The 27807-nt window shown below is 57.6% G+C and overlaps 1 protein-coding gene across 1 annotated transcript; it reads left to right on the top strand.

Moving 5' to 3' along the window:
- The first annotated feature begins 5524 nt into the window (after positions 1–5524).
- UBAC1 (UBA domain containing 1) lies at positions 5525–25996 on the top strand. The gene is made up of 10 exons (XM_079927131.1): positions 5525–5872; positions 9953–10073; positions 10884–10957; positions 14579–14686; positions 15629–15731; positions 16008–16116; positions 16787–17006; positions 19924–20010; positions 20731–20869; positions 24536–25996. Exons 1-10 carry the CDS (start codon positions 5735–5737, stop codon positions 24649–24651), a joined length of 1215 nt encoding a protein of 404 aa, XP_079783257.1. The 5' UTR covers positions 5525–5734; the 3' UTR covers positions 24652–25996.
- The last annotated feature ends 1811 nt before the right edge of the window (positions 25997–27807 follow it).

Below are 27807 nucleotides of genomic sequence, written 5' to 3'. Positions count from 1 at the left end.
GTCTCTCCAGACCTGAGGAGGCAGAGAGGGGCAGGAGAACACAGGCTCTGCCATTAGCCTGGGGCCAAATCCCAGCTCAAGACTCCCATTTCACAGATGAGGAAATTGAGGCCCAGAGAGGTGAAGTAACTCGCCTAAGACCGCACAGCATCAGGATTCGAACTGGCATGTGTCTGACTCCGACTCCACAGCTAAGCTTCCCACCCTCTTACCTGGCTCACAGACGGTGACGCACCTGCGGCCCAGCACACGGAGTGGCCGCAGAGACATGGAGCAGAAGGGTGGGCCTGCTTAGAGACTGTGAACTGCCAAGCAGAGGAGCGGAGGGCGCAGCCCATTCACATCATTCAGCGACGGGCCCCTGGGCTGACTGCACATCTGCAGCCACTGGCAGGAAGGCCTGACGCCCGCCCCCCCACCCCTACGGGGCAGGGACCGGCCCCCGGGAACTGTCTGGCTAACCAGAACTGTCACCACCATTTCATTATTTTAGGGCCCAGAAAATTACTATTCATGACAGTAAACTTAAAGATGAAATAATAAGTCTGTCCTTTCAGGAAGCAAATTGCGACGGCAGAATATTCATGAGCTGTGACATCACGGGAGACGGCAGAGCCGGGGGGATCGTTTGGTTAAGTCAGCAGCTGAGGAATTGAGGGAGATGCACTTGTCACTCGGAGGAAATGGGTGTTGAACGCGTTCCTGTCTGCGCGGACCCTTAACAGGCGCTTTTTTTTTTTTTTTCCGCAGTATGCGGGCCTCTCACTGTTGTGGCCTCTCCCGTCGCGGAGCACAGGCTCCGGACGCGCAGGCTCAGCGGCCACGGCTCACGGGCCCAGCCGCTCCGCGACATGTGGGATCCTCCCGGACCGGGGCACGAACCCGTGTCCCCTGCATCGGCAGGCGGACTCCCAACCACTGCGCCACCAGGGAAGCCCCACAGGCGCATTTTTAATGTACTAATTAATTAACCTTGGGACCACTCACATTTCCCAGGAGGCTGAGGCCTCCGCGCCTCGAGGGCGGGTGCAGCCAGACAGAACCGACCTCCAGGTGGAGCTGAAGCTGGTGAGGCTGGTGGGCAGCTCTAGGCTAGGGACCTGCCCCCCACTAGTAAATGCCCACAACTTCTCAGTTGGGGGTTGAGTCCCCCCCAAATTCACATCCACCTGGAAGCTCAGAATGACTTTATCTGGAAATCAGGTCTTTGCAGACGTAACCAGTCAAGGGTCATCCTGGATTTAGGGTGGGTCCTCAGTCCGGGGTTTAGGACTCGTGTCCTCTGAGAAGAGGAGAGACGCAGCGACACAAAGACAAGAGGGAGATTTGGAACGAGGGGCCCCCATGCAGGCAGGGGCAGCAACTGGAGGGAGGTGCTTCCCAGCCAAGGAACCACGGGGATTTCTGGCGAGGCCAGAAGCTGGAGAGAGGCCTGGAACGTCCTCCCAAAGGGCCTCGGAGGGAACCAGCCCTGCTGGCACCTGGAGCTCGCACTTGTGGCTTCTGGAGCTGGGAGCCGGTAAATTCCTGAATTCCTGTTGTTGTTTGAGACTCCCCTGCCCCCCTCTGACCCACCTGCATCCGGCTGGGAGGTGCTGGAGGTGGCCTTTGCAGCTGGTCATGGCAGGGCCCCTCCTCTCTCTGGGCCTGGGGTCTCCTGCTGCAGGGGGCTGGGCCAGAGCTGTGCTTTTCAAACTGGGTTCCCCGTGCACCCACAGGGGCAGTGGGGGCTGTTTCTTCTTGTAGGAGCACCTCAGTTTCCTTCCCCCACCCCTGCTTCCTCCCTTTTGCTGCCTGGAGAGCTTTTAGTCCTCCCTCACGGCCCCGTTCCATAACCCTCCCGGGGCTGGGGGAAGAGGATGGTGACCAAGCGGCTGTGTCCTCAGAAGTCACTCCCCCGCCACAGGCTCTCTGCAGGGGCCTTGAGGGGGACCCCCAGGAACCGGCCGTCCACCTGCTCGCGGGACTACGGCTCACCCCGCCCTCTAGTGGCCATCTCGAGGTAGCGCCGGGCAGCCCAGGCTGTAGGTTTGGGCCTCACAGGGGTGGGCGGCCCTGGGGTGAGCAGAACGCCAGGGTGCACGCCCCTCTCGGCCAGACTTGGAGCCCTCTTTGCTGGGAGACCCTCCCCAGGCTTTGTGGCCCAGGCACGCCTGCTCGGGGTCCAGGGGCTGAGTCCAGGCAGGAGTTGGCAGGGGTAGGAAGACCAGGGAGGGATGCGGTCATCCGCTTGGCTGCCTCCAGCCAGGGCAGCTCGGGCCACTCCCGGGGACTGTCAGTGCGGGGCGGGACCCAGGGCCGGGCTGGGACAGCGGGCTGGGCCCTGCCAGCTCAAACCGGGCCCGGCAGCCAGGGCTGGCTCTGCCCCACTCAGGGAAACCCTTGGCGCTCGCTGACTCCTGGCTGGGCCTGGGCCGGACACGCTCAGACCACTCGACCTTTCTTGTTTCTGAGAGCGACAGTGATCTTGAGAACCTCCCAGAAGGGGCGAAGGTGTGGGCTCTCTCTCTCTCTCTGCCTATTCCTGCTGCACCCCCAGTCCCTGAAGCGGCACCCAGCACACAGCAGACGCTAAATAAACACATGCTGGGCAGCCAGGTGAGTGCGCCAGGTGGGGTCTTGGGAAGCAAGGCTGAGTTCAGGTGCACGAGGTGCTTTAGGGACCAGTACCTGTTGGATGGGGCGGGGAGGCTGCAGGGTTAGGCCAGCTCTGGGCCGGCTCCTCCCCTTCACGGGAAGTGTCTGGGTCTCTACACGCCACTTAGGCCAGCCACCCGGGGGGGCCATGACCTCACAAGGCCCGGCGTCTGCTGACCGCTCCCCGAAGCTGGGCAGCTGGGCCTTCCTTGAAGGGGGCCCTGTCCGTGTACACATGGAAGCCTGATCCTTATGTACCAGAGGAGATGGAGGCTCAGAACGGGAGGAACCCACCGAGGATGTCCAGGGAGTCCTAGGACATCACCCATCACTGCTCCCAGTGGATGCGGTTGGGGAGTGTGCAGCCTGGGAGGGGAGCCCTGCCCCAGGCCCGCCGCTGCACCCCCAAGGGGAGAATCATCACTGACTGGCCTCTCCTCCGGGGAGGGTGTGCCACTGATGGGAGAACACTTATTTACACCCAGGCTCCTCAGGAATATTTTGTCCACACATCACTAAGGACGTCCAGCCTACAGGGGTCAGCTCTGGCAACGGGGTCAGCCACTAGATGGGTGGGCAACTCACAGCATGCTAGGTGGTGCCCCAGAGGAGGTGCAACCGGGGCGGTCTTCCTGAGGGAGGAGGTCCTGCGTTCTAGGGAAAGGGCTGGGTTTGCACAGGCTGCAAGGTCAGGAATCGGTAAGTCGGTGGAGACTCATCAGATGAAGGGTGCTGGGCACGCAAATCCCGGCCGATTCGGCTGATAAAGGCCCCGTGAGCTGCTGATGGATCCGGGCTGTTTATTACTGACATAGTGAAAGGAAGCGGGCTCCCCAGCCCTTCATCCCACACACGCAAAAAGATGACTTTGGAACAAAAGAGGCCACTGATGCCAACAAGAGCTGGGACACCCCACTGTCGAGGATCCCCCATCGCTCCAGCAGTCGGAGCTATACCTGGCCCCCAAGACAGTCTCTCTGAGTCCATGGGTGGCATCGTCAGTTCTCCCACAGGCTTTCATTTTCTCCTGGAAATCCCCGCTTTGGACTCCATGGGGCCACAACCAGAGCTTTAAGTTGTCCTATCCCTCAGTTTTCTCCGCAGGCTACTCTGTGTAAAGTGGAGGCGGGGCGGGGGGGACCACAGTCTCAGTCACTGCCCTCGAGCTGACAGCTGCCCTTGACTCCAGCCCTGCACACTCAGCTGCCCCTGGCCACCTCCACCTGGAAGTCCCCCTGCGCACCCAGGTCAGCAGGTGCAAGGCTGCGCTCGACTCCCTTCTCAGCGGCGCCCCCTCCTCCAGGAGGTGGCACGGCTGCACCCTGTCACCCAAGCTGGAAGCATTCCTGTCGTTCTTCACCCTGTTCTTGTTTACAGCTGCCCCCGCCCCATCAAGGCTCACCTCATGTCCTCCTGCCGCTGTCTTCCCTGCGCTGTTCAGACCCCACCCCAACGCCGCATCACTCCTCTGCAAGCACGTGGGAGCTTCCTGACTGCCTCCTGCCTCCAGGCCCCCTCCTGTCCTCCTCCTACCCCACCTCGCTCGGTCACCACCATCCACACTGCAGCTCCCCACAGCCCCACGACCAAGGCCAGATGCTTCCGCAGAGCTTCTGCTGACCCGGCTCCACTTGCCCCCCGCCCCATCCTCCCCGTCCTCCCGTCTCCTCCCCTCAGCCCATTCCCTTCCGTTCCAGCACGCTCCGCGGGCTCTGCCCATCCTATTATTCTCCTCTCCTCCTCCTCAGCCCTCACACGCCATTGTGTCCCATAAGCTCCCCTGGTGCTACCCCACCAGGCCCTGCTTGCCCCCATGGTCTCCTGTCTTTTGAGACCGTGTCGGCACCACAGCCAGCACTTGTATCTGCTGCGTGAGAATGCCCATTCCCAGGCTATATCCTGGTCTCTAGCCTTAATCATGACTATGTTTTCGGTGAGCAGCAGAGGGTCTGGCTCTTGGAGGCTAAACTGGACAGAAGGAATTTGGACGGGGTCGCAATGGTCATAGGGGAAATGAGGTGTGTCTAAAATGCTGAAGGCGTGAGATGCTGGGACCACCAGCCTCCGAGAACAGGAACTGTGCTGTATCCATCTCTGCTCAGCAAACGTTCTTGAATGAGTGAGATGGGAGAGTGCAGGTCAGTCACCTGGTCTAGGTCTGGCCCAAACTGCAGCGTTCATATTTGTCACCCCACAGAAATGAGTGTACTGAGTGCACAGGTCAGCTTCCTTCCATGTGGGTGCTCGCGAGCCCGTCTGAGTGTGCCTCTGCAGTTCTGCAGCCTGAGCGCTGGGCAGCACCCTGGAGTCCCTGATAGCGGGAATGGGGTGGGACGGGAGACCCCGCATTTCTAACAAGCTCCCAGGTGCTGCTGGTCTGGGGGCCACTCTCAAGAGAGACTCTGCTTTAGGGCAATACAGTCCAAAAGAAACACAACAGCAGCCATAGACAATCTAAAATCTTCTGGTAGCCAGAGCTTTAAAAAGGGAAAAGAAACAGGTGAAATCGATTTCAATATACTTTATTTAACCCTATACATCCTATTATTTCCACATGTAGCCAATAGATAAACATTGTTGAGGTATTTTTCATATTCTTTTCCTCCCAACTGTTCAAGATCCGGGTGTATTTTACACTAAGATCCCATCTCAAAACGGACTCGCAAGCTCCCGGCTCCCGCGTGGCTGCCGGCCTGCACCGCAAATCGCACGCAGGTGCGGGACGAAGGAAGCGGCCCGAGAACTACACCTCCCGGCACGCTCCGGGCAAGTCCCGTGACGCACTTCCTGCGCGGCGGCGACGCCGAAGCGGCCGCCGGAAAACCACACTTCCCGGCGTGCTCCGGACGCACCCTGTGACGCACTTCCTGCGCGGCGGCGGCGGCGACAGCGCGCCCCCGGCGGCTAGGCGGCGGGGCGCAGCGACGGTTCGGGTCGCGGCGAGTGGCGGGCGGCCGGCCGACGGGAGCCGGGGCGGGGCGGCGGCGGCGGCCAGCGAGGGAGCGCGCGGGCGGCCTGGCCCCGCCCCCGGCCCGCCCCGGTGACCTTCAGGGTCCGGGCGGCGGGCGCAGGCCCCGGCGGCGGCGACGGCGGCGCGATGTTCGTGCAGGAGGAGAAGATCTTCGCGGGCAAGGTTCTGCGGCTGCACGTCTGCGCGTCCGACGGCGCCGAGTGGCTGGAGGAGGCGACTGAGGACACCTCGGTGGAGAAGCTCAAGGAGCGCTGCCTTAAGCACGTAAGGCCGACCGCGGCTCCAGGCCTCCCCCTCCCTCCGCCCCTTTTCCCGGCCGCCCCCGACACCCTCTGCACGCGCCTCCGCGAGCCGGGTCCCAGGCTGGACGTTTTACGCTCTCTCCTCTGGTTTAACTCCGACGACAGCCCGGGCGGCGGGGCGCGTCGGGAGCGCAGGCTGGGAGAGGCGAAGTCGCCGCCGGAGCGAGGCCTCTAGCGTTTCCAGCATCCGCGCTTGCTGCCGCGGTGCGGTTCCCGGAGCTGGGAATTAGTGCCCGAGGAAGTAGGGACGCACGGGAGAGGCGCCTTCTCCTGACCTGCGGAGCCGGCTGCTTGGAGCTGCTTCCCGGGGCTGGCATGGGGGCCGGGGCCTGGCCCTGGCCACTGGTGCCCCGTAGCTGGAATCACTTAAAACAGTGAGGCCGCGGGACTCGTCCCTGCGCCCCTGCTTCCCGGCGGCCTTTACAGCGATTGCGTGGGTAGGTCCGGGAGAAGGGGCTTCTCGCCGAGAGGGCCACTTTCTAAAGTTTGTTCCCACGAGGTATTCCTTGTCCAGTTCCTTAGGTTGCTAGTTTTTGGAACTAGTTCTTGGCTTCGCCTCTGTAAGCTTCTCGACTCCGTATGGCAGGCCAAGACATCTATCTAACTGGCTGCCTAAGGAAACTCGATCCTTTGCACCGTCTAGTGTCTCCATGTCGGAATTTAGGACCAAGAGGCCACAGCCTCTTAGTGTACATTCCATGCGAGAAGTGATGTATCTATTAGTGTGGTCTCCAAGAATAAGCGTACAGTGACTGCTCTAGTGACTGCCTATAAAATACTGTTGGGCCCCTCTTGGGAGTATGGTTCTGTGGAGGTGTTCTGTAACTGTCAGACGACAGGCCAGGGAGCGTTCTGGTTGGCAGTCCCCTTCTGGAACACGCTGGACGTGAATAACGGTCTCAGTCTCACATCAGGGGGGAGGGGGATCCAGGCTCGCACACTTGGCTGCTTTCTTCTTTGACTTCTGAGCCAGTCAGGTGATTGCACCGTCTAGAAAACCACCGCGACAGCAGTGAGCTGCAAGGCTGGGAGCCCCACGAGCACGCAGGTGCTTAGGGCCAGGCTCGTTGCTTGTCCAGTACATTTTTTAAAAACCTCCCTGAGACGCTGCGTCTCACCCACTCAGGACGGAAGCTCCTTGAGGGCTGGATTTGTGTTCACATGCCAGGGCCAGGCTCTTGGTGGGCCCATAACAAACGTGTGCATTCATACCAGCACGCTGCTGAGGTACTGCGGGCTCAGCTCCAGACCACCACAACAAAGCGACTAGCACGATAAAGTGAATTGCACGAAGTTTTTGCTTTCCCAGTGCATATAAGAGTTATGTTTACACTATAGACCATTATGTGTGCAATAGCATTGTGACTAAAAAAGCAATGCACATACCTTAACTAAAAAATAATGCCTTGGGGAAAATGGCACCAGTAGACTTGTTCAGCACAAGGTTGCCACAAACCTTTAGTTTGTAGAAAACACAGTATCTGTGAAGCGACGTAAAGCAAGGCACGATAAAACGAGGCATGCCTGTAAACGGAAGTAGATTGTCAGTCCAGAAGCGCGTGGCTGTGGCGTGTCACTTGCCGAGTCAGGCCAGGAGAAGCGAGTGGGTAAATCGGTGTGGCGCCGAGTTAAACTCACTGATGGTAAAGGATTGGCGTAACTGTCCTGACGTTGATTTATGGAGGGGCACAAAGGGAGAACTCTGATTCACGGACACTTGCCGAGGGGTTTCAGGAGCACACTCAGGGTTAATGAGACAGCCAGTCTCCACGTGGTGCTAATCATTATGTTCCCGATACTGGTTATTCCCGTTGCTGTTGGGATGTATCATTTGGGATGTTTTCTGGCATTACCCTGCTTTGACCTGAAATTTTATCCACTGTGCGATCTCTCCAGGTACAGAGACCCGAGCAGCAGGGGAGTTTCACAACCAAAGAGCTGACATAAATTATGGGACTCAGAGCCGAGCTGTCAGAAAGTACTCCCACCTCCGTGCCCATCCCATTCTGCGGGCAGCGTTCGCTGCCCCGTGAGCCAATCAGCAGGCTTCAGTTAGGAAAGAGAGTTCTCAAGTTGTGGACTTGAATGTCACCCTGGAAACCAGTCCCTGAGTGGTGTCGCTGCTTCGCTTCTGTCCCTCCTTCCCGGTTTTCCCCTGCTGCCTTCTTTTTTCCTTCCTCCTTCCCCTCTACCTTGAGAGGACACTGTGCGTTTCTTCCCCCCACAGTACTCCTGGGAGTTTTATTATTTTTTATACTTTTTTATTATGTATGTATTTTTAATTAATAAAGTTGCTTTATTATTGAAGGTTTAGTATCATAACTCTTACGGAAATGGATTGCCATTGTCGCCTTCCCCTTCTTGGTATCATATAGATTGGGACCACCATGGTGGCCTCTAGCCCAAGCTTGGAGAAAGGGGCAAAGTAAACCATCTTGTGTAACAGGAGGTTCATGATTTTAAGAGAGTTACATCTGCGAGGTGGTAGGTGTTTTCTGTGTGGCAAACCTGCATGAAATGGCCAGTACGTAACCTGCTAGCACGGCTGTGAACGTTTCTTAGATCACATGAAGGTGTATCTTCAAATGACACGTGACATCAAGGGTAAGAGAAACTAGTGTCCGCTCTTCTGGGGAGGAAGCGCTTCACTGGGTGGGTGTCAGAGCCTCCCCCCCAGCGATGGGCTCTGCTGGGGCTCTTCTGCTGTCACAGCCCCGCTCGCTCCATTGCTTCTGCTGAGAACAAAGAATGAAGTCATCACGCGTCGTATGGGTGACTCATGCTTGTGCTCTGTTCCTGGCGCCTGTTGACGCGCTGCAGAGCACAGTTTTTTTCAGGAACCAGCATGAGGATTATTTTGGAAAATTGTGTTTCATAGACTGTATTATGAACTTGGCAGATCAGCCAGCCTGCAAATTTTAGAATTAGAAGCAGCACACGCAGTACTTCTGGGAGCAGAGCCATTGTGAGATTCCAGGGCGGGGGGTGTTCTCTGTCATAAATGGTCGGAGTGTGTCCTACTATTGGCTGGATTCCACTTTTGTCCCCAACCCCCCCCAGCCCCAGTTTTGTGTGCATCTGTGACTGCCCTCAGCCCTTACGATCCGCTTCTCCTGTTTCCAGTGTTAGATTGCTGAAAACTCCAGTTGCTCTAAAACGCCGTTGTTGAGAGCTGAAGCACAGGCTTAGCTCCTCTCTGGTGAGCAGTGACGTGTGCAGGGTACCTTTGGTGACAGAGGTGCTAAGGCGGCCCCGCTTAGCTGAGGAGGGCTGTGAGGACCCTGGCACCGGGGCCCTGGGGTGGGCGTGTCCCCAGCGTCGCAGCAGCCTCCCTCCAGCATGGGCGTCAGCATCGCCCCCTCAGTGTGTGTTCTGGGGTTTGTGGGCCGCTGACCAGTGGGACACAGCCACGTGCCAGGTGAGCCCCTTCGGGCTCCCAGGAGGGGCCCCCAGCCACGTCTGTAGCTTGCTTTAGGTCTCTGGCCGTCGCTTGGTGAGCTGGGGGCCGCGCCGAGGCTAGTCGTGTCTCCTCGGGGTTTTGTGGGTGTCTAAGTGTCCAGGCCCCTATTCTTGCCCCCGGGGACCGGCCTCCTCTCTCTGCTGTGTCTCTCTCAGCTCTCTCTCGCTTACCTTGGAAGGAGGGAAACAAGCGCACAAATCATGCTTAAATCTTTAGGTTCTTGGGAGACGACGGCGCTGCTATCTTCACTTTTAAATCACTCTCCAGATATTTCTAGACTAAGGAAGCAATTCGGGTAGCCACTAATGGCCGACAGGGCATTCTGCGTCGGAGCTGTGAGCCTGTTGGCGAGCACTTGGCGGGTCGGGGGCCGAGTGCTGGCCTCGGGGACCAGGGGCTGTGGCGTTTCCTTTGGCTTCCACCGTTGCCAGGGATTCTCTGGTGTCACCTCTGCTTTAATTTCTCAGCTAGTAAGAAAACCGGTAAATTCCTGGTGCGGCTTTGGGTGTCAGGTCCTGTGTTATTACTATCGTGATTAATTGACCTGCTGTCTTGAAACAGTGTCTATGTTTTTTTCTTCAGTGCGCTCATGGGAGCTTAGAGGACCCCAAGAGCGTGACCCACCACAAATTAATCCACGCCGCTTCGGAGAGGGTGCTGAGTGACACCAAGACCCTCCTGGAGGAGAACGTCCAGGACGAAGGTAAGGGCACCTCGCGGGCCGGGAGTGGGCAAGGGCGTGGCACCCGCAGCGAGGACGTCCCGAGTGGGGCTGAGCAGGGAGACGCGTCGGTGACACGGCTTCATTTTCTTTATGGAGACAAGTGTGCGCCCTGGAAGAAAACAGCAGACCCTGAGGCTGCACGAGCAGCGCGCGTCTGAGAAACCAAATTGAACTTTGTTATTAATTCTGTTTCCAAGCAAAACCAAGGTCCCCAGAGCTGCTGCAGGCTTTATTTTGGGGGCTGGAAAGTACAGCTGTGGCGGTCGTTTCAGACATCTAGGAAGATGCTCTAACGTACACACATCCATTTATTCACTCGGAGGTTTGTGTGGACGCAAGCACGATTTTCATTGTGGGATTCCCTTGAGTAATCTGTTCTGGAAATACTGGAGTATCGTTTGCAGACCTCCCTAGCGTCTGGTTGGCAAGCCCAGAGCCAGCTGGGCGCTGACCACATGTGGACTGTGGCCTCACCGCACCCCAGGTGCTTAGCTCTGAGGGTGAGACCAGATGCTCCGACCTCACAGACTTTCAAAACAGAAAAGCCCTTAAAACGAGAATGCCGGGCCCCTCTGGTGACCCTCAGCCAGGTTCTCGCCAGGCCTGAGCCTGGAGGTGAGCAGGGCCGGCGGACGTGGGAGCCGGAGGGAGGCTGCGGCTTGTGTGGACGCTCCGTGGAGGAGGGGCCCAGAGGGGACCCCTGCTTTTCGGTCCTTGGGTCACCTGGCGCCCTTTATGCCGCTTTTGTGGATGTGAGGTAATAACCAGCGCGGCGCGCTTTTTTCCCAGATGTCTTACTGCTGATCAAGAAGCGCGCTCCAGCCCCGCTCCCCAAGATGGCTGACGTCTCCGCAGAAGAGAAGGTGAGTGTCAGAGCTGGGAAGCGGATGTCGCTGTGCGGGGAGGTCTCCCACACTGAAGACGTGAACAGAAACATCTGTACGCTGGTTGTCTGCGGACCCTGCCGGTCCCGTGGTCACAGGAGGCACGGTCACGGGGCTTTCTGTTGTGGCCGGTGGGCCAGTTGACCGACGCCCTTCCTGGCGGCTGGTCTGATGACCGGCTCTGCTTTGGGGGCTGCAGAGAGGAGATCGCGGCACGGTCGCGGGGTCGGGTGTAATCGTGAGCTCCCGTCCCTCCTCTCCTCAAGCAAGTCCTGGCAGAAGAAAGTTAGGAAGTCGCTAAAGACCACCCACAAAGCAAGGAATGCAGGTGCAGGGGCGGCAGCGAAGGCTCTGGGAGCCGCGGCCGTCGCGGAGTCAGTCCTTGGAGCTGCCACGTGGCTGAGTCTTCCCTCTGACGCAGGCGCCCTGGGGAGACTGTGCCGCTCGTGGCCTGTGGAGTGGCCGCCCCGGAAGCTCGCTCCGCAGAAAGCCTGGTTTGGGAGGCTCATGTGTACGTGGAAGATTTACTCTGTCAACAGGCCTCTTTCTGCTCTGAGGCCAGATGCCCGGGACAGAGCAGTGCCGTGCTGGGGGGCAGCCACGTGAACGCCCATCTTTCCTTGGCTCCAAGGGTAGAGTTTCTTACTTACGCTTCAGAACGCCCGGGAGCATTCACCCCAGAGAAAACAGGCCAGACTCTGGGCCGGGCCCCGGGCCTGGTGGCGGAACGAGCTATTTTGGGTCTCCTTTGGGACAGGCGGCTGGGAGGAGGCCCTTCTTATCTGCAGCCACACCTGCCTCGGCATGGCAGGCTGCGGGCACGGCTGCCCACTCCGTCGGGGCCTGCCCCTGAGTCAGCCCTGTTTCCCAGAACTGCTGGGTGGATCCGGTTCTCGGGTTACCATTTTGGTCGTTGGCAACAATGTGAACCTTGGTGACCGTGAACAGCGGGTTCCCATCACCCCCACGGCTCTGGGTAACTTGCAGGGCTGTGGCCCTCACCTTTTTTTCTGTGCGTGTTTGTAAAATGTAATATTGTAAAATGTTAATGTCCGTTTTTGTGATTTATTAATTTTTAAAGTCAAAGTAGCACGTGTATTTAGAACGTCAAATAATACTACAGATGTTCTAATAAAAGTCAGTAGCCTCCTGTCCGTCCTGAGTCACGCACTCGAAAGGCAACCACTTGTAATTCTTTCCACTGTGATTCTCTTTCTGATTTCTAAATAACACGTCTTATTGTTATTTCTTGGATTCTCAACTTTAGACGCTATTGGCTGCTTCTTGGTGGTCTGGGTAGCCCCTCCCCCAGCCTCCCCCCTAGCTCTTGCCACGAGTGTCAGATCATAACGTTGGTCAAAGATTCAGAGTCCCCGTTGTTGTTACTATCATGTAAGTGTTGCCTTCTGCAGTGAGCAGTTTGCTAAGGTTAGCTGTCCTTTCTTTACGTAGAATTTTGTTTTTCCTGGAGTCAGTAATTGCTTCCTTGTTTTGTTTGTTCTCTGTAGGCTTATCGCTGGTATTTCAGATTCTGCACCAAAATTGATAAACCCCTCTGAAAACAGGGTCACAAGTGTGAGGCCATCTGCCGCTCCCACTTCCTGGAAGATGCCCCTCAGATCCTTCCGTCCGTCCACCCGCATCAGTTGTGCAGCCCGGGCTGGCCTGCCTCCCTCTGTGCGGGTCCTCCTGCATCCCCCGTGTCTGCGTGTTCCCTGACCGCAGGCCTGCCAGCTCGGAGCAGCCCTGGGTGGTGCACTGCTCACTGGGTCCACGGCGGGTGGGCTCAGCTGGGCCCTGAGCTTGGGAGTTGCTGTCAGGTCTGCTTCCCTCTCTGGAGGCTCTGTGGAGGCTCTGCTTCCAGCTCTTTCAGGGGTTTGGCGGAATCCAGTTCCTGTGGTTTGGAGGGCTGGGGCCCTGTTTTCCTGCTGGCTGTGAGCCGGCGCCACCCTCGGCTCCTGGAGGGCGTCTTCAGAGCCAGCCGCGGGCGGTCTCACGCGTTGGATCCCTCTTGCTTTGAAACTTGATGGCCAGAGTTAGCCCCGTCCTGATTCAGGGCTCGCCTGATTAGGTCAGGCCCACCGAGGGTCACGTCCTTCAGGTCGCCGTACTGTGTGATGTGACCTAACCCCAGAGTGAAATCCACCCACCACAGGCCCAGGGTCGTGCAACCGTGATTGCCAGGGGCAGGGCCGTGGGGTGTCTTGGAGCCGTCTCCACCTCGTGCCGGCTGTGGGGCTGAGCGTCGTCTCCGCCTCGTGCCGGCTGTGGGGCTGAGCGTCGTCTCCGCCTCGTGCCTGCCGTGGGGCTGAGCGTCGTCTCCACCTCGTGCCTGCCGTGGGGCTGAGCATCTTGCTCTTGACTTATTCTTGGTTCGCTGGGACCAGACCCCCTCCAGCCTCAAGGAAGGGCAGGAGGTCTGGAGGCCCTGCGTCCAGCGTTCGGTGGCTGCTGAGCGAGCGCCAGCCGCGTGCGCGATGGAGGTCTTGGCTCCGTCTCCAGGGTGTCTGTGTGGCGGGTGGGAGCCGGTCAGCGCTACTCTTCCTTCCTCTGTGTGGTCTGTTTCCTCCTCCCTGATTCCATCTGGAATTTCACGGCTCGCTTTGATGCACGTCTTTCCCCATTCGCTGTGCCTGGCACGTGGAAGCTGGAGTTTCTGGAAGTTTTCTGGATTGTTTTGGTCGATTTCCCCCCCGCGTTTTGTCTTTTCTCTTTCTGGACCTCCTGTTGGCTGTCGGACCTGCTTTCTGAGAGATGTTTAAATTTCCCAGCTAGACGCCTGTTCTCAGGTTACCCGTCGCGGCGTCCTGTTGTGCTCCTGGCCCTCCGAGGGCCGTGTTACAGGGCTCTCTCTTTTCAAGCTCCTCTCCTTCCTTCACCCTCTCTTACTTTTCCGGCTTCTGTTTCGGTCTCTGTCGTTCACGTCGCAGGCTTTCCTCACGTCCCCGTCAGCAGCCCTGGGAGGCTGCTCTGTGCCTGGCGGGTCGTGGCCGCCCCTCGTGCCCAGCGTCCCGGGAGCCAAGGGCGTGGGGCCAGGACAGCGGCCCTGCTCCTCGGCTCCTCGCCTTGGGCTTCTCGGCTCCAGCGGCTCGCTCCCCTCCCTGCCCCGCCCCCTCCCCGCACTCGGCCTCATCCTTCCAGCTGTCCTTCCAGCTGTGTGCCATCCTCTGAGCATTCAGTGCTGTCTCTCCCAGTTGTATTTCCTTTGTTCTTTTTGTTTCTGTCGTCGCATGCGGGGCTTCCCGAAGGAGCAGAGGTGAGTGCGTGTTTCCGGCCAGCCTGCGTGGTCCTCTGCAGTCGCCCGCCCGGCCGCCACTCCCATGTGATGGTCATTCTGTGCCACAGGAGACACTGTCTGTCTTCCCTGTGTCGCGCACGGCCACGCTCCAGCGCCAGCGGGCCGCGACTGTGTCCCCTGTGTGTCCCTGAGGCCGTGCACAGAACTCTCCAGAAGCCTCCCTGCTCATCAGGGGGTATATGGCTCCAGCTCCCAAGGACGCTCGTGCTTCCCCTGGCTAGAGCTCTTTACTCAGCAGACATGGTCTGGCCTTTTGCTGCTCTTTACTCATTTCTGACTTTCCAATTACTTTTCTGTGTTAGAAAAAACAAGCGCAGAGAGCCCCGGATAGAGATGCTATCCTCCGAGCCACCGCCAACCTGCCCTCCTGTGACATGGACCGGGCCGTGGTGCAGACCAGCGCGAGAGACGTGAGTGCCCGCAGGGCCTGTGGCCACCCGCCGCGTGGGGCTGCGGGAGTTCCCGGAAGGCCCTGGGGAGCGGGGGAAGGGGACACAGGAGCTCTGTGCACTGTTTTGGAGCTTCTTGTAAACAAGTTAATTCAAAATAAAAAGTTTGAAAAGACGTTGAAAGGCAGGACTGGAAGGATAGATACTATGGGAAGAACGTTAGTTTTGTCCTGAGTTTGGTAAAAAGCTTCCAGAGGGAAATCTGACTCTTGTTTATCTTGGGTCGGAAAGTTCTGTGTTAGCAAGGCTGGGTGTTTCCAGTGCTCCGGAGGGAGGGCCGGGCAGGAGCGGGGCGGCCGCCCCCGGGACCGAGGGCCAGTCGGGCATCTCTGCCTCACGCTGGTTCGCTTCAGGAACACCCCTCTCCGGGGTCTCTTCCAGAGAGTTCCTCGTTGATCAGGGCATTGGAACCCGGGCACACCTGTCTCTTCCCAGCCTGTGTGTGTGTCTCTCACGATGGCCGACACTTATGGGGGTTGGGGGAGGGAGCTGGCGGGGGGGGTTCTAATGACAGTCCCAGCAGCCCCGCTTTTTGAGAAGATGAATCGGCTGCAGGTGAAAATTAGAGACCTGCGTCTGTGGAGCCCGTGGAATCAGTCACCTTTCTTCAGTGAAGCCAAAGGAGGGCTCTCAGCTCACTTAGTGACCAGTGGGCCAGACGCCTTCCTCGTGGGCTGGAGGGCTGAGTGACATCACCAGGTGTTGGTGTGTCTGTGTCACCGGCGGGAGGCCGTGTCACTCTGTGCCAGCCAGAGCCTCTCCTTCCCGCCCTCCTGAGACACTTCGTTCCTGTTCTCCTCAGTTATCTGGACATCGTGTGACTCACAGATCTGGAATTTTAGGACAGGGCATGTCATCTCAGATCCAAGTAGCTGTGTTGGGCATCTTTTCCTCTCTCTGCAGTTCCAGACGGAGCTCCGGAAGATCTTGGTGTCTCTCATCGAGGTGGCACAGAAGTTGCTGGCGCTGAACCCGGACGCGGTGGAATTATTTAAGAAGGCAAACGGTAGGAGCGAGCCCCAGGGTGGACGCTCACCCTCGGCCGTTCCCTGCACCTGGAAAGGGCCAGTGGGTGGAGGCTTGGTGAACCGCTCTCCCCGCCGTCCCGTGTTGACACAGGTGACAGCCGATGGTCCCCTCGCGGCTTTTCTGAGCTGTGAGAGACTTGCTGCAAACGCCTGGTGCTCAGACACTGCGGCGGCCCCCCAAGGGGCTCGGGCGAGCACCCCTCGCGCGGCCGGGCGCTGCCTGAGGCCCTCACAGTGCCGTGTCTTGCCCGCAGCCATGCTGGACGAGGACGAGGACGGCCGTGTGGACGAGGCGGCCCTGCGGCAGCTCACAGAGATGGGCTTTCCCGAGAGCAGAGCCGTGAAGGCCCTGCGGCTGAACCAGTACGTGCTCCCTCGCCACACGCGGCAGGCTTGGTCTTGTGGGGTCCCCCGTGGGACCCAAACCCTTTGATTGAATTGTTTCCAATACGTGTGAGTGTTTAAAGAGGACCTGAAATGCATGTCCCGGAAGTAACGTGACTGGGCATCTCCAGGTGTTTCAGGGCAGTTGGAAATCGACTCACGTACTGGGAACGTGACGTATGATGATGGTTCTGGGCGTTTCACTGGGCTGTTGTTTTATGGGAACTCAAGTCGAAGCCTGCTCGCAGCAGGGCCGTGGTCGACTCCTGAAGTTTATGTGGCGGTGTCCTCAACAGTCCCCTGTCGTTTCCTGTCCTAGTTACTTGCCCTTCGTTTATGTTCAGATCTGAAATAAATCATCTGTAACTGACGGATGGTCAGTGGGCTGTGTTCTTTGCTTTGGACCCAAACTCTCGGGTGTACCTCCCGGGTTTGGTTCCCTTTACTTTGCCCGTGGGTTTCCGTGTTCTGGCCGGGGCCTCAGGGCAGTCTGGGGCAGGGCCAGGGCTCCAGACATGCCAGATTCTCATTACAGGGGTCGGCAGCTCGTGGTAGGGAAGCCATGAAGTCCGAGAGGCTTTTCTTGGGGAAACAAAGGCCCTGGTTCCCTGGCCTGGGGGTGCTGCACAGAGCCCGTCTTACCTTGCAGCATGTCGGTGCCCCAGGCCATGGAGTGGCTAATCGAGCACGCGGAAGACCCCACCATAGACACGCCGCTTCCAGGCCCGGCCTTGCAGGGAGAGGCGGGCGCCGAGGCCGCCCCCGCCGCTGCCGCCGGGACCAGCGCAGAGGGTGAGGAGGACAGAGACGAGCTGACGGAGATCTTCAAGAAGATCCGGAGGAAAAGGGAGTTCCGCGCAGATGCCCGGGTACGTGTTGACGGGCCTGGGTCGGGCAGGCAGAGGTGCTGGTCGGGCTCCCGAGGCCGCGTCGTGCAGAGGAAGCTGCCGCCACGTTGGCAACCGCAGGCTGCGCCGCCGGCCCTGTAGGAAGCGAGGCGGGGGGAGGAGTCTGCAGACAGGCCTGGGGCCCCTTGAGTCCCCGGGTTCAGCTTGAAGTTTTCCTCACTGGCATCCAGGTGGCTGTGTTTTCCTCTGAACAGTTAGTCCACACACCTGGCATCTTCTAAAGAACTCGCGATCGGGTCCTGTCTGTATTATAAGTGACCTCGAGCTGAAGGGTTGGTCGGGGGTGCTGCCCAGAGACTGGAGGGTCACCCGCCCACCTCGGGGACCGTCTTGTGAGCGGGGAGGCTGGTCAGGCTGCCGGCCACCAGGTAACCCGGCGTCTGTGGGGTTCAGGGGCCCGGGGTCCCGGTGCCTCTGGCTGTCCTTGGCCAGCTGCCCGTAGTGCATCTGTACGGCCTCCTCTTCACCGTCACCTCGTGTTTGATGCTTTCGCGTCGCCCTGTTCTTTGTCACTGTCTCTTCTGTCATTAGGTTCAACTTTAATTGAACCTTCTTGGCTGTTTCTCGTATTTCGAGGCTGTTCTGTTTTTTTCAGATCACAGCTCTGTCTGCTCCAGGCGTTAGGGCTCCGGTTCTTTGTTCCTGCTGACTCTGCCTGTGGCCTGGTTTTCTCAGGGTGCGATGCCTCATCGTGGGCTCACCTGTGGGCTTGTGTTTCCGTGGGACTCCCCAGTGGCCGGGCCGTGGGGTGCCCTGTGTGGTTGATTCAGAGTTTGCTTCTGCGGGGTTGAGCGGGACCCCGAGCCAGGGGCCAGCTTTCGTGCTAAGCATCCGGCAGGGCTCCTGGGCCATGCGGAGTGTGACCCACGGCACTGGGGTGTGGGTCTTCCCCTGCCCCTCTCTCTGGGGATGCAGACCCTGCTCAGGGTCCTGGTTTGAAGCTCCAGCCCCCTGCCTTGCATGGACCCAAGGTCGGAGTCCTGTGTGTGATGTTAGGCCCCAGCCCGGCCCTGATGAGGCCTGTGCTCGCCATCCCCCCAGGGCACACCCTCTGGGAGGCTAGTTTGTTGTTCCTTTTTCCTGGTTCTTCGGGATTTTCCCTTTTTGAGTTCTGCTGTGTGTTCAGAAGTACCTGTGTTACTTTAGTCCCGAGTTTCCCGGTCCTGAAGGAAGTGTATCTCGTGGGCTTAGTCTTTTGGGGAACCCAGCCCAGGTCTGGCGCTTGGGCCCCTGTTCGGGAAGGGCAGCCTCTTCGTGGGTAGGTCCTTGTGCTGTCGGGCTCCATGCTTTCTCCCGTGGAGGTCCTGCGTGGGCCTCGTCAGGGCTGCTGCCGGGTAGTTCACGGTCTTGGTCACCGACTTAAAGGCCTTTCCCCTCCGGGTGTCGTTCTTGACCATCTTAACGTGCTCATCTTCCCAAGAGGGTGTCGAGGCTTGAGGGGCTGTAGGGCCTTTGATTCTGTCCCAGTCAGGGGGAGGGGCCGGTAAGGATCCAGACGTTAGTTTAGATCCTGGGGAGACTGGACCGGACAGCAGGGCTTGGACTTGAGACCCAAACAGACGTTTTGCTGCCTTGCACCCCCTGCTCCTAACACCCACCCCCAGCACCCCCCCAGCTGTAGGCAGGACAGTGACCGTGCAGGGCCTGTGGGCGCAGGTTCCCTCTCCCAGTGCTGGGAAGACAGGCGGGCGGAGCATCTGGAATCACCCCCAGATGTCCTGGGGCATCATTTCCTGGGCTGAGACAGTAGTCTGGAGAGAGGATGGTTTTTATTGAAACCAGTGGCAAAGGCCGTCCTATCCTTGGGTTTCAGAGTAGGTTACGGGCGATTTTATGTGACCTTGATATCAAAATACTACCGCCTGGTGGGCTCTGCGCCCAGCGATTGCTCACGGGGCCCTGGAGACAGGAAGTGGCCCCGGAAGGCAGAGGAAGTGGATCCTAAGCAGAAAGTGCTGACTGTGAAGAGCTCACTGCACGCCGTTCGCTCCAGCTGAACGCCCTTCCTGATCCGCCCGCAGCTGCTGCTGCTCCTGTTGGGCTCGCTTTGAAACAGTCCAGACTGACTGCACAGTGCACGGTGGTGTCCACGAGGCCAGAGAGTGCCGGGGCCGCGCGAGCATCACATGGTGGCCCGAGGGGCCGGCGGCGTGAGGCCAGCCGACATCCGTGCGACAGCTGGGGGAAGATGACGTCAGGCCCTTAAAGGGCACGGTCCGACCTTCCGGGAATTAAGAGAATCCTTTGAAACTTGGATGGAGCCTGTACCTTTTTGGGCAGAGTCGAGCCTTTCAAAGGTTGTAGAGTAAAAGTCAAGGATAAAGTGAAGAAATGTGTCGTTATGTGACTTCTGTCCGAAAGGTGTTCTCTCCAGAAAGCAGCATGTGTTGAACTTGCAGCTTAAATTTTGTTAAACACGTTCAGAATTAATTTTAGTTTCATTTTTTTTTAAAGATAAAGTGTGTCACAAGTCACTGACATTCTTGTCTCCGCTCAAATGGGAACTGCTGATGTGACCTTTCTCTGACACGCTCGTCCTGGATGACGAGCCCTCTGGAATAGGCTGCATGAGGTTGTGAGGACAGGTCTACCCAGACAGTCACGGGGACACCCCTAGAAGGACCTGGGGTGGGAAGGCGAGCCTCTGGCCAAGAGCAGGTGCGCCTTCCACCTCCCGCTCCGTCCCTCCGTCGTTCAGAAAACCAAGAAGTGTTTCAGTAGAGCTGTAGGGAAACGGCGTTTTGAGAGAGAAAACCCCACGGCGTTGCTTTAAGACATCCCCTGCCAAGGTGCTGCCCGTGAGACGCGGCTCAGCCCCACAGCCTTGCTGCCGGGGCCCCCGTGAGCACGGCACTGAGGCCTGTGGCTTCTCCTCTAGGCCGTCGTTTCCCTGATGGAGATGGGATTCGATGAAAAGGAAGTGATAGACGCCCTCAGAGTGAACAGCAACCAGCAGAACGCCGCCGTGAGTACCAGGCCGCGCCCCGGGGACGCCACGTGTGTCCTGAGCGCTGTGTGTTGGGTCACCTTCCCGTGAGGTCCGTTACTTTGCTTCTGAAGTGAAACAATGGGTAGATGGTTCAAACAGTATGCAAGTTTTTAAATATTGAGAAAATTCTGGGCTTTGCCTTTCAGAAAAACGTACATGTCCTGTGGGTGACTATGTGACACCCTGTGCACACGGCCCGCGGCCGATGGAGAGCTGCCTGGGGAGGGGCTGGGGGCGACAGCTTGGTGCACTTGCGGGAATAGAGCCAGCCTGGCCCACAGGAACCAGGGAGGCGAGGTGGGCCTGTGCTTTAGCCGTTCCTCACTCACTGATGAGCCGAGAGGCGCTCGCTCACGCCCGGGGCCGCTTCCCGCGACAGAGCCCAGGTGTGCAGTGTGTGTCTTAACCTCTTCTCCCAACGCTCGGGCGGGTGAAGCTGGCGCCCGGTTCAGGGCCTGGAGAAGCTGCAGCCGTTACGTTGCTGCGGTGCCAGGATCTGCCAGCAAAGCCAGGCTGGTGCTTCCTGTGTGCGGCCCGTCCTGGCGTGTGTAGCAGCTGAGTCCGGGCTGGGCTGGCTTTTCTGTCAAGGCCCCTGCCGGTCAGGGCAGCCCTGGGAGCTGACCAGGAGCCCTGGCTGCAGTGTTTGGGTTGACGGGGTCTGGAGGGCGCTAACAGCTGTTGCTCTTGTGTTCGCAGTGCGAGTGGCTGCTGGGAGACCGCAGGCCCTCTCCTGAGGAGCTGGACAAGGGCATCGACCCCGACAGCCCTCTGTTTCAGGCCATCCTGGATAACCCCGTGGTGCAGCTGGGCCTGACCAACCCTAAAATCTTACTAGGTGTGTGCCTTCTTTCTGCTTGTGCAAGGGCGGGCCCTGCCTGCCACACAGATGTTGCCGGATGATACCACAGCCACCACGCCCCAGCAGCTGCCCCTGCAGGGTCCCGGGCGGCTGCAGCCTGAGTCACTGTAGGGCCCGGAAATCAGGGCGTGCTCGTGGTGTGACAGCCTCCTGTGCGGTGACTCCGTTCAAGGTGTGAAAAACCAGTTAAAGCGGATCATCTAGTCTGGGAGAGCGCGGCCAGCGCCCAGCAGGTTACAGGGCCGTGTGTGAGGGGCTGCTGGTTGGTTGTCGCTCTTACTCTTTGTAAGGGTTTCTTTGGCATTTGTTTTGACTGTGAGATATAATACACATTCAAAAGTGTACATAATTTTTGTAACTTTGAAGAGTAATAATAAAACTAATAACCGCGTTCCTGCCACTCAGCTTTAGCCTAGGGTCCCTGGGGCGCCCGCCGCCCCCTGCTGCGGTGACCACGCGAGCGTTTGCCACTCCTCTGCTTCCTCGGCCGCGTTGCCGCGGGTGTCTGTGTGCTCAGACCATTCAGTTGCCGCCTCTTGTGTGCTGGGCCAGCTGCTGGGACCAACCTTCCGCAGGGCCGTAAAGTACTTCATTGCGTGGGTGACATCAGTACCGTGGCTGCCTGCGCTGCGCTGCGCTGCTGCCCGGCGGTGCCCGCGTGGCTTCCTGGCCTGCGGGCTGCTCTGCGCGCTCCCGTGGCCGCTCCCGTTGCAGGACGGTTTCCGCAGGCCTTGTGCCCCGGGCCGGGCTGGCGGGGCCCAGGCGTGTGTGTGTGTTGAGCCTGCTGTCCAGAAAGGGCACCCCCCCACCCCCCCCACCCCCCCACCCCCGTCCCCGTCCGCAGCAGCTCAGCCCCTGCCGCCGCCCTCCCAGAGCAGCCGTCCAGGAGGCACGGGCGCTTCTGCGTGCTTGGCTATTCCCCTGGTCTCTAAGGCCCAGCGCCTTCCAGAAGTTCCAGCCTCTTCTAGGGCCTCCGCTGGGAGAGGCCTTCTGCCTGACGTGCGGCTGCTTTCCCTGTTGGGTCGTCTTCTTATCACTCAGAAACTTCTTCACGCCTGCCACGCACTGATCCTTTAACAGATGTTTAGATCTCAAAGATCATTCATCGGTTTCTGGCTTCTTTATCACTTTGATGAACAGATGTCCTGTATTTTAATGCAGCTGAACGTGTCGGTTTCATTGATGATGTCAATCTTTAAAGAAAGCTCGCTGATCCCAAGGTTAGGAAGACCTTCACCTTTATCTTTTTCTAGTAGTTTTAAAGTTTCTTATTGAAGTCTGTGATCTACCTGGAGGTGTGTGTGGCATAAAGTAGGGAATTTTTCTCTTTGTACCCAAATTCTGTACTTCAGTGATGTGTCTCATCGTGAGTTTATTTTCGTTCTTGGTACCAGGCGCGCGGCAGTCCTTTCCACACCGAGAGCATATCTTCCCGCCCTCCGGCTCCTCGGCCACCTCGGGAGATTCACACATGCTGCCTGGGGTCTGCCCAAAGCCTTTTCTAAAGTGATTCTTTTAGTACCTGACCACTGAGTGTGTGATTTCTGTAGGCTTTTTTTTTTTTAATTTCTGAAGATATAATTGGTCAGATTAAGGAAGTTCCTCTTTCCCTCCAGTTTAGATGCTAAGCGTTCTCAATCATGGAGAGGTGGTCAGTTTCACTGGATGCTTTTTCCGTATCTATTGAGACGACCGTGTAGTTTTACATCTGCTAAATTGAGTGTTTCTCCCATTTCTAAAACAAACCACACGGGGTGAGTGCCACCCAGTCTGCAGGCTCTGAGTCGGTGACCTGGACAGGACACACACTGCCCTGGGTCCTCCCCCTCAGGCCCCAGGCCTCCTGCAGCCGCCAAGTCCCGGCCTGGAGAGAATGACCTGCCTGTGAGGTCACCGGCCTGTGGGCACCCCTGCAGCTGCACGCTTCTCTCAAGACATTTCCGGTAGGATTTTTAATGACCTTTATCTCTTTAGATGAAGTACAATAGTCATTATAGAACATTTGGAGAAGCGCAGAAAAGCGTGAAGAAGTGGAAGTCCCCCCTCCCTCATCGGCGGGTTTCCTTCTGGGGGTCCCGCGGGGTCTGGGACGGGTGCAGCCACGCTGCGGGGCACCTTTATCGTGCTTATTTTCTCATCCCGTTTGATGCCTTTTCTCTTGGTGCACTTTTTACTCTTTTAAAAATGAGAGTTTAGCGGTACAGGTGTTTCATTCTATAGATCTGCCACGTTATTTAACAAATACTGTTCCCCTGTTTCTGGTCATTTAGATTGTTTCTCGTTTTGTTGCTTTTGAACCTACTCCACCTACTCTTTGGGTGCAGCTCCCATTCCCTAAGGACAGGTAGCTCTAAGTCAGATGACCCGGTCAAAGAATACAGACGGTTAAGCTCTTGGTGACGTCTTGACAGCTGACGGGGCCTGTGTCCGGCTGAGGTGCCCGTGCTCACCCCCACCCCTCGCACAGGGACCCAGAGGCTCCGCCTGTTCCTTTGTTTTTCCTCCGGCCGTTGGTGTTCGTTCACCTGTCCCCTCTGCACCGTCCATCCGTCCTGTTTCAGCTGCCTGTTGACCTTAGGGCTTTGTTAACGGCTCTTTATACGTTAGGAGCATCCTTTTCACTTTTAATGCACGAGACGTGCAGAAGAAAGTCCTTCCTCAGATACATCTTCATCTCTGGATTTTCATACTTAATGCCTTTTTCATCGTTTTGTGCAGCTCTCTCCTCCTTCTGGAATTATTTTTGCTAAACCTGCTATATTTCATTCTCTCAGATGTCACGTCATCTTTCTGGATTCTCTTTCTGATATTTTTAACTGGTTTGCAGAGGATTTTAATCAGGAGGGCTTGGTGGGGGTGGGTGGGCGTCAGGTCATAAACGTAATGAAATCAGACTTTCATGCTGAGCCCTGCGGTGAGGCCCTGTGGCCCTGAGCAGCTGTGAGCACCTTGAATAGATGCTTCCCGTGAAGCCCATAAACTTGGGACCACTTTCACTGACATGGTTCGACGTGGGCCGACGTGACAAGGTCTGGCATAGAGCCGTGCTTCCCAGACGTGAGGGCGACCGTCCACCCTGCGGTCGCTGGTGAATCTCCGTCAAGCCGGCCGGCGAGTGTCTGGGCTGCAGAGCTGTCTGCTGGGGGCGCCTCTGTTTGTGGGCGGACATTTTATGGAAGTGCTTAGAAATTCAAAGTTTTCATTACAAAGAACTGCTCATTTTTAATGTGCTGGTTGTTTTTTTTTTTAAGTCATTCCTTAACAGTGAACATTCTGATTTTTCCAATCAGGTATTATTAAATCGGCAACAGTATCCTTACGTAAGTCTTCTCTGCATCTGACTGTTTTGTCAGGGTAGGACTGGAAGTGGAGTTACTGAGTCACAGGCTGTCACTATTTTAAGATTCCCGGTAGCTGGTGCCAAACCGCTTTCCAGAGTCACTGTGCCCGTGAGCGCGCGGGCACGCCGCCCCGCCCTGCCAGCAGTCAGCTCCCTCGACCAGCAGACCAGACACTGTCGGATGGCGGCTAGAAGGGGTTTCTGGGCCCCTGGCTATAGAGGACGTCCCCTTTAGTTCCGGCAGCCCCATGTCCGGGTCTGTGGGGTGCGGTCCCTCAGGCAGCCCCGTCGTGTCCCCGCAGCATTTGAAGACATGCTCGAGAGCCCGCTGAACAGCACCCAGTGGATGAACGACCCCGAGACGGGCCCAGTCATGCTGCAGATCTCCCGCATCTTCCAGACCCTGAACCGCACGTAGGCTGCGTGCTCCAGCCGCCGGGCCCAGGAAGGCGGCCTCTTACTTCCCAGCCGAGGGCTGGGAAGAGCGGGCAGACCCCGGGGTGCCCCTGGGCTGGGGAGGGGAGAAGGGCGGGCCGGAGGGGGCCCCACCCTGGGTGTTGGGCACCCAGGCCACACTCGTGCTTGGATCTTCCTGCTGAAAAACCTCTGTGGCGGCAGCGCGCTCGGCCGTGCCTCTAACCTCTGACAGTGTTTACAGACAAGGTCGTCACCCCGGGAAGGGGTCACCTCCCTCCAGTGTCCCTCTGGGCTCTTGAAACGCTACTTGAATTGACCTGTAGGCGCTGCTTGTAGAGTCCACTTGTTATTTGAAAGATGGCATGTTTCAATCCAAAGTGTTAACGTCAAGGGTACTAACTTAAGTAGAAGAACTCGCAGACGACTTTTCTTTAATAAATAAATTCCCCTTTTCCAATTTTCTGTCTCGGTCTTATTTCAGTGCCACAGAGGAAGCTGCGTGCGTCCTGGTGGCGTTCGCACTCTCGACACAGAGCACGCGCGCCTCCTCACCCGGGATGCTTGCCGCCCCGCTGACGTGTTCTTGGCGGACTCGCATGTCTTACTTGGAGTCGAGGGACCGTGCCGTCACCTAGCCGGCCTGCGTTCCCGAGTCTCTGACGGTGGAAGCTGAGCGCCACCGGGACTTGCCCTGCCTGTCTCTGGCCGCCGTTTTTTTTAAACATTATCTGTGTTTTTAAATGAGAAACTGACCAGCTGCGCCATCCGGGGGGCTGGCCTGGTGCGCGCCAGTGCGGACATGTGTGGGTGCGGATGGGCCTCAGACTCACCGAGGGCACCTTCTTTCCTGGCAGATGTTTAAGGGGGTCCCTTGGTTAGAAAAGATCAGTGCGCAGGTCAGATCCCCCTTCTCAGACGCCCGTGCACTGGCCACTCATTTTGGTCAAAGAAATCCTGTCCCTTTGACTCCCCTGGACGGCCAGCCTCCTGCAGACACAGTTCCACGTTGCTTCTTCCAGGTTGGAGGGAGGGGACCGTGGTAGCTAGGCGTCTGCCGGGCGGCTGGCAGCCCGCCTGGGCTCTTCCTCCTACGACGTTTCCTTCCCCGTGTGGGGCCGCTCGCTGCGGCCGCCCTGGGCCCACCGCACCCGCCTGCAGGGGGGACACCTGTGATGAGCCAGCCCATGGCCCTGCGGTCTGATACCCTTCACCATGGTTCCTGGAGGACCTTTTCTTCCTGTGCGCCTCACGCGGGTCTCAGGCGGCCCCTGCGGTGTGGGAAAGATGCCCAAGGGGAGGCCTCTGCAGCCGAGGCCTGCATGCAGTCCAGGGAGCCTGGGGTTGGAGGCTTGTGTCCTGGTTGGGGGGTGGGGTACTGTCCACGGGTGGCCAGGGGCGGGCGGGAGCCTGGGGGCGTGGTGATGGTGGGGCGACCGGGCTTTGCAGCCCTTAGGACTCACACTCCCTTTATAACAAATACCCTTGAATGCCTCCTTTACTGTCTGTGGTGAAATTCCCAGAAACTGTAACCTAATTACACGCCTAGTTTAAAAAGTCGCTTTAATGCCATAACAGGAACATGAGACCCTCAGGTGCGGCTGTTGCAGAAGGAGAAGATGAAGTTGTCCATTCCTTACAGAGCAGTCCCTCTGCTCTTGGTGGTTAACACATTCAGGCCAAGACAAACGTGGAATTCTGACTCAAATACTGGGGAGGATTTGCCACTGGTGACTGACTCAGGAGGGGCCTCGGGGCTTGACAAAGTCACCAGCGCTGCAAAGTACATTTTCCCCGTGGTTTACGCAGCAGTGGCATTCCTAGAAAATTCCTAGAATTAAAGAGTGTGTGTGACTGACGAAATGGCCACACGTTGAGGTGTGGGGAGGTCATTTTGGCTCATACGTGATTTGGCTTGAACTGATGGCGTCTCAGACACGCGCTTCTGCTTTAAGCATTGAAGAAAAGGATGCATTTGACAATCAAAATGGAGTCACTGTGGTTCAGGCTTCGAGGATGCAGCTGGGGGCCGTTGTGGATGTGGTTTCAGACAGTTCCTGCTTCACTGAGAACTTGAATTTTTTTTCTTTTCTAAAAAATATTTACTTATTCATTTGGCTGTGTTGGGTCTTGTTGCGGCACGCAGGATCTTCATTGTGGCGCACAGGCTCAGTAGTTGCGGCACGTGGGCTTCTGTCTAGTTGTAGCGCACAGGCTCTAGAGCGCGTGGGCTCAGTAGTTGCAGTGTGCAGCCTTAGTTGCCCTGCGGCATGTGGGATCTTAGTTCCCCAATCAGGGATGCTACCCGAGTCTCCTGCATTGGAAGGAGGATTCTCAACCACTGGACCACCGGGGAAGTCTTGAGAACTTGAATTTTCTTTCTTTCATTTTTTAAAAAAATATGTATGTATTTATTCATTTATTTGGTTGCACCAGGTCTTAGTTGCGGCAGGCAGGCTCCTTAGTCGCGGCATGCGAACTCTTAGTTGTGGCATGCATGTGGGATCTAGTTCCCTGACCAGGGATCGAACCTGGGCCCCCTGCATTGGGAGCATGGAGTCTTAACCACTGTGCCACCAGGGAAGCCCCGAGAACTTGAATTTTCTGACCTGTATGAGACCCAGGGCCATCACCAGCTGTCCTCAAAACTGTTTGCTAGTTGCCGCCACCTGCACCCTCACGGTCTCAAGGTCTCCCCTGGTAGCTGTGCATTCCGAACCCCAGCCGACCCGAGCACCCTTCCTTCTTGCCCGCTCCAGTCCTAACTTGACAAACACCTGATGCGATTTTGCAGGGTTTCCCTTTACGGGCCTCCCCCCTCTTACAGTCCGGAGGACACAGTTCACGTGCTTCTTGAATCCGTCTCCCAGGCTATGGTCCTCAGCTCGACTTGAGTAAAACTCCTTTCCATTCCTGTTACAGATTGTTTATCGATTATTTCCGTCCACACAAACAGTGCTGAGTTTGAAGCAGAATTAGTTTCCAGGCCCAGATGACGTCATGCGAGGCCTCAGCTGCGTGGTGCCCGGTGGCCCAAGGAAAAAGCCACGCAGGTCAAGGAAGCTGCTCAGGGTTTGGGACCCGAGGGCAGGGCCAGGTGTGTGGAGGGTCCAGTGATAGAAGAAACAGGAGCGGACGAGGGTAGTGGGTTCGCCTTCAA

This window comes from Stenella coeruleoalba (genome assembly GCF_951394435.1).
Source record: "Stenella coeruleoalba genome assembly, chromosome: 7".
In the NCBI taxonomy this organism is placed as follows: domain Eukaryota; kingdom Metazoa; phylum Chordata; class Mammalia; order Artiodactyla; family Delphinidae; genus Stenella; species Stenella coeruleoalba.
Note: the sequence above shows the minus strand (reverse complement) of the source record. Positions and strands in the feature narration are given on the sequence as shown.